General features: G+C 40.3%; 1 protein-coding gene across 1 annotated transcript; it reads left to right on the forward strand.

Moving 5' to 3' along the window:
• Positions 1–341: 341 nt before the first annotated feature.
• Positions 342–4,776, forward strand: hoxc9a (homeobox C9a). The gene is made up of 2 exons (XM_041239304.1): positions 342–2,185; positions 4,006–4,776. Exons 1-2 carry the CDS (start codon positions 1,609–1,611, stop codon positions 4,248–4,250), a joined length of 822 nt encoding a protein of 273 aa, XP_041095238.1. The 5' UTR covers positions 342–1,608; the 3' UTR covers positions 4,251–4,776.
• The last annotated feature ends 227 nt before the right edge of the window (positions 4,777–5,003 follow it).

Genomic DNA, 5,003 nt, shown 5'->3' on the forward strand with positions numbered 1-5,003 from the left:
CCAAATATATGAATGGTTTAATTCATGATAAAAGCGGGAAGTATTTCAAAGTATTCTCAATAGCTACCTGCATTTAATTATTATCGTTTCCTTTATTATTAATATTATTTGTATTTGTATGATTATAGCCGTGGCAGTAGTAGGTGTATTACTATTATGTGTCACATTATATATATATATATATATATATATATATATATATATATATATATATATATATATATATATATATATATGTGTGTGTGTGTGTGTGTGTGTGTGTGTGTGTACAGGGCGCATATCATGTTTAAACCCGTAGACAGGTGACTAAATCGCTTTATTTGTGTTTATAGTCAAAATAAAATAAAATAATAATTTAAAAAAGACAAAACAAAGTATTTTACCTTTATAGAAACAGTGATGCATGCCCCCTGCGTCTCGGGGGTTGTTTCGACTCTCCCATAATACTGTCATGCAGTGCATTGATATCTGTTCGTTCTTACATTAAGACAACAAAAGCAAAAAACAACAAAAAAAACATGTTTATTCTATTCAACCCTGAAAACTATACGCAAGTAACGTAACGTTAATGAAAAACGTTTACTGTCCTTGCACACGCAGAGCAAGCCGGGCTTTCCATGTCTCAGAGTTTCTTAGCAAGTACAACTACTGGGTTTGATGTTATACTAGTAACTCCCCGGCCGTTTTTATTAACGACACGTTTATGAACAATCAAACGGTACTCGTAAAAATTTATTGAAGGGCATAAAACACAGCGCGTCCAGTCTGCGGCTGCATGCGGCCCTCGGAAGAGGGCAGGTTTTCAAGCACAGACTCTCCCTTTCCGTCAGTGTGTGTGTTTTTATATTTCTAGGGGTTTTCTCTAGCAGTGAATGTTTGTTTGTACAAGCGTGTAGTTTTATTTTAAAATCTACCCACTCACTAACTGAGTCTCTCTCTCTCTCTCTCTCTCTCTGTTAAAAAAAAAATAGAAGCCGCACAATTGTTCATTAATCCACTTGACATTTGCAATTAAATACTATCCTTTTTACATTCCGTCAGAGGACAGATATTATATCTTTTGGCTGTTACCATACACCCCCTGCATCCCTCCCCCGCGCGTCTGTGAATGAGTGTGTGTGTGTGTGTGTAAGAAACCGCATTGGAGATCTAGCTACGCTCTGCTAGTTATTCCTGAGTGTAATTTTGCCATTCGCCCGTGTCCGTCGATCACGCTATGGAGAGCAACAAGACAGATAAATTGCGTTACAAAATAGTGCCTGATGCCTATCTTGGTCCCCGTGCCGTGCACCACACTGCAAGCAAATGACATCTCTGTTAAACACCTTCGCGCCACCTTTAATATCATCGGCACAGAAATATCCATCCCCAACATGATTTCCACTTAAAGGGAAGCCTGCTTGCCGAGTCTCTGTTGTGTCAGGAAAGGGGCCCGCGCATTAATACACGTTGGAGTTTTGGGGGTAAATATAATCACGTGGGTGTCGGCGAGCCAATAGGGTGCAGGGTAGCCCGCAGAAATAATTACCTGCCTTGATTGTTCTGTGAGCAGATACAAAAAAAAAAAGAAAAAAAAAGAACACATACACCCGTCCACACAATAATCTGATGAATGTAAAAGAGACGGCAAACCACACCATGTCGACCACAGGTCCCATAAGCAACTACTACGTGGATTCTCTGATTAACCACGAAAGCGAAGAGGCGCTGACATCAAGATTCGCCGCCGCTACCGGAGCGCACACTGCGGGTCCCCGGACAGCCGGTTTGGTCCCGGAGTGTACCGACTTTCCCTCATGCAGCTTTGCTCCCAAACCCACCGTGTTTACCTCGTCATGGGGGCCTGTGCATTCACAATCTCCGGTCGTGTACCACCCTTACACCCACCAGCCGCACATCGGAGCAGATTCCAGGTACGTGCGCTCCTGGTTGGACCCTATCCCCGGAGCCGTCTCCTTCCCTAGCTTCCCAACCAACAGCAGGCATTACGGGCTTAAGACTGACGCTTTTCCCGGGCGGAGACCCGGGGACTGCACCGCCGCGGACGGGAGGAACTACTCGGATTATCTGTACAGCTCCTCAGCAGACGTCAGGGACAGGACGCCGCAGATCAACATTCCTTCCCCGGAATCAGAGGCGACAGTATCCGGCAAGCACAAAGAAGACAAGACAGAATTAGACCCAAGTAAGTTCGGAGTAATTCCCGTTTACAGCCGGGGAGGATTCATTGCGTGCCGTCCTCCATAAAATGAAATTACCTTTGGCTATTTGGGATTGCCTGTCGAGGCAGGGAGGCAGGCAGGCAGGCAACACTAAAAGGGGAACTAGCTCATAATGCATGCTCATAAAAAAACAAGTTATAAAAGGCGCAAAAACTCGTTTCACCAAAGGGAGAGGCTACACAGCACATGGAGACACACTGACAGCTAACCACACTTCACTGTTAGTCATTGCGTTATTTTGTTTTGGGTAGGGTGTTATTTTATGAATAAGGGTGTTTTGTTTTATATTTATATATATATATATATATATATATATATATATATATATATATGCAAGGGTTTTTGAGACTGTAATAATATTAATAATACAAAAATAGTCCTGCATGTATTAGATTGATAGACTCGTCCCATTTCGTGCTTGCTTGGTAGAAGAGCTTTGAAGATTGAGACTGTGAGCGGCAAGGACACCTCGAGTTTATAACGGATTAATAAGTGCATGCATACGGCACTGTGTGAAGGAATCCTGTATACTAACAGTGATCTAGTTTAGCATCAAGATGTAAAGTTAGCGTGCACCAGGTCATGTTCAATAGTGCTTTACGCATTTATTTTTTGTAGCTTTAAACTATTTAATAAAATAGCAAACGCCGTCTGGACTTTAAACGTTTTGTTCTTGTACATTATTATTATTATTATTATTATTATTATTATTATTATTATTATTATTATTATTATTATTATTATTATTATTATTATTATTATTATTAGCTCATACAGTAATGGCCATTATAAGGACACTCCTAGTTTCATTCTTGAAATTCTATATACACGAGACGAGGATCTCGAATTTATACACACCTGTGTCGAAAAGAGGGTTGCACGAATAGATGTGGTGGGTTTTTCTGCAACGAATTTTACCACCGTTAGCAACAGCGGCAATAAAAGCCACGTCTCCCTTGCACAGCACGGAGACTGTCAGCTGTGCCGAAGAGCATTCATTTCAAAATTACCCCAACTAGAGCGCCTTCCAGTCAGTTTATAGGCCTATACAGCGAGCGAGCGGGGGGAGCGATCCGAACGTTATGACTCTTACCTCGTCTCTTCAGGATAAGAGACACTGCCACGGTGACACAAACTAGGAATGCCCTTCATTCGAGTGTGTGTCATACACCAGTTTAGGCGGCGTTTTTATATTGTCTGAATAGGACTGAACAGCGTATAACACAAGGTTACTAAAACACATATCGCTTTCGTCCTGCACGTAAGACAAGACCCCGGGTGCACATCTGTGTTTATAGCGCTTAAGAGGGTGAATTAGACACTAAATTAATTGTTAGAAAGGACAGCGGTTTGGAGTAAGCTATTATAGCCTATTTATATTATATTATATATTATGCAGTATATTATATTGTTATATTTGAGCCAAGGCAATATAGGTCACATTGATACATACTTAATGTCTAATATTAATATTTCCAAAAACACACACACATATATATATATATATATATATATATATATATATATATATATATATATATATATATATATATATATATATAACACACATGCATGCATACATGCATAATTAAATAGCGAGCTTTATGTATGTATTCTTAGTTAGCAACATTACAAAAATGAAGCTACAAATTGTGTGATTGCTTTGAGAATCTCTGCCCTGTGTTTGGCTGTTTGCAAACTGAATCACAATACTGGGAAATCATATAAACTGCTGCTTGGTCCTTGTTTTTAATTCGGTTATATTTTGTTTTATTTTGCACAGACAATCCCGTGGCGAATTGGATCCACGCTCGCTCCACTAGAAAGAAAAGATGCCCCTACACCAAATATCAAACCCTAGAGCTGGAGAAAGAGTTTCTGTTCAATATGTATCTCACACGGGACCGGCGCTACGAAATGGCCCGGGTTCTGAACCTGACTGAACGCCAAGTCAAAATATGGTTTCAGAACAGGAGGATGAAAATGAAGAAAATCAATAAGGAAAAGAATGACGTCAAAACGCAATGACGACTCCGGACGCCACAAATAACAGCAACGACAAAGTCGCCTTCTATTTTAATTTCACGCTTATTTCATTGTCATCGTGCACCGGCCGTGGCTTTTGACTGTGCAAAGCGAGGTTCGAAGAGGGTTAGATTTACAGACACACACCGGGCAGTATTTGAACCACAGGTTTATCAAATAGCTGCATCTCATTTAAAAAAAAAAAAGTACTTGAATTTATTATTATTGTTATTATTATTAGTATTGTTGTTGTTTTTTTTTTCTTTGTAACTTATGACCATCCAGTGCTTCTAGTTTATTTTCCCAACGGTTGTAAGTTCTGCACTTGCATATTTTGTACAAATTAAAAACCACACACACGAGAAAATAGCAGGAATGTTTCCATGTGCGTGTCGATGTCTCCTGTGAGGTAACAGTTTTCCATGTACTTATTTGTCTTCTTTTTTTTTGCATTCTTCAGCCCACGCCCTGTAATATTGTGTCCTGTTGTACACTGTAGCTCTATTTAAATATACCTGACGTCACTAGAGCTATGCCTTGGACTGTCTTCTTTAAAAACGCTCTCCGGATGAAATGTAGGGGGGGGGGGGGGTCAGTAGAAGCCGGCTCACTAGTAATGACTTTAATAAGAGACCGCGGCTTTAACACGAACACTGCGAGTAATGATATGGGCACAGTCACATTGAGACAGACAGATCGACAGCTCTCAGTATCCGATGTGTATTTCATAGCTGCTGATAAATACCTATCTCATTC

Source organism: Polyodon spathula, chromosome 53 (genome assembly GCF_017654505.1).
Source record: "Polyodon spathula isolate WHYD16114869_AA chromosome 53, ASM1765450v1, whole genome shotgun sequence".
Taxonomy (NCBI): domain Eukaryota; kingdom Metazoa; phylum Chordata; class Actinopteri; order Acipenseriformes; family Polyodontidae; genus Polyodon; species Polyodon spathula.

Excerpts from the sequence above, each read along its gene's own strand:
- hoxc9a (XM_041239304.1), top strand. The coding sequence starts at position 1,609 with ATGAATGTAAAAGAGACGGCAAACCACACCATGTCGACCACAGGTCCC. Across the intron at positions 2,186-4,005 it reads CAAGACAGAATTAGACCCAA|ACAATCCCGTGGCGAATTGG; the intron begins GTAAGTTCGGAG and ends TATTTTGCACAG.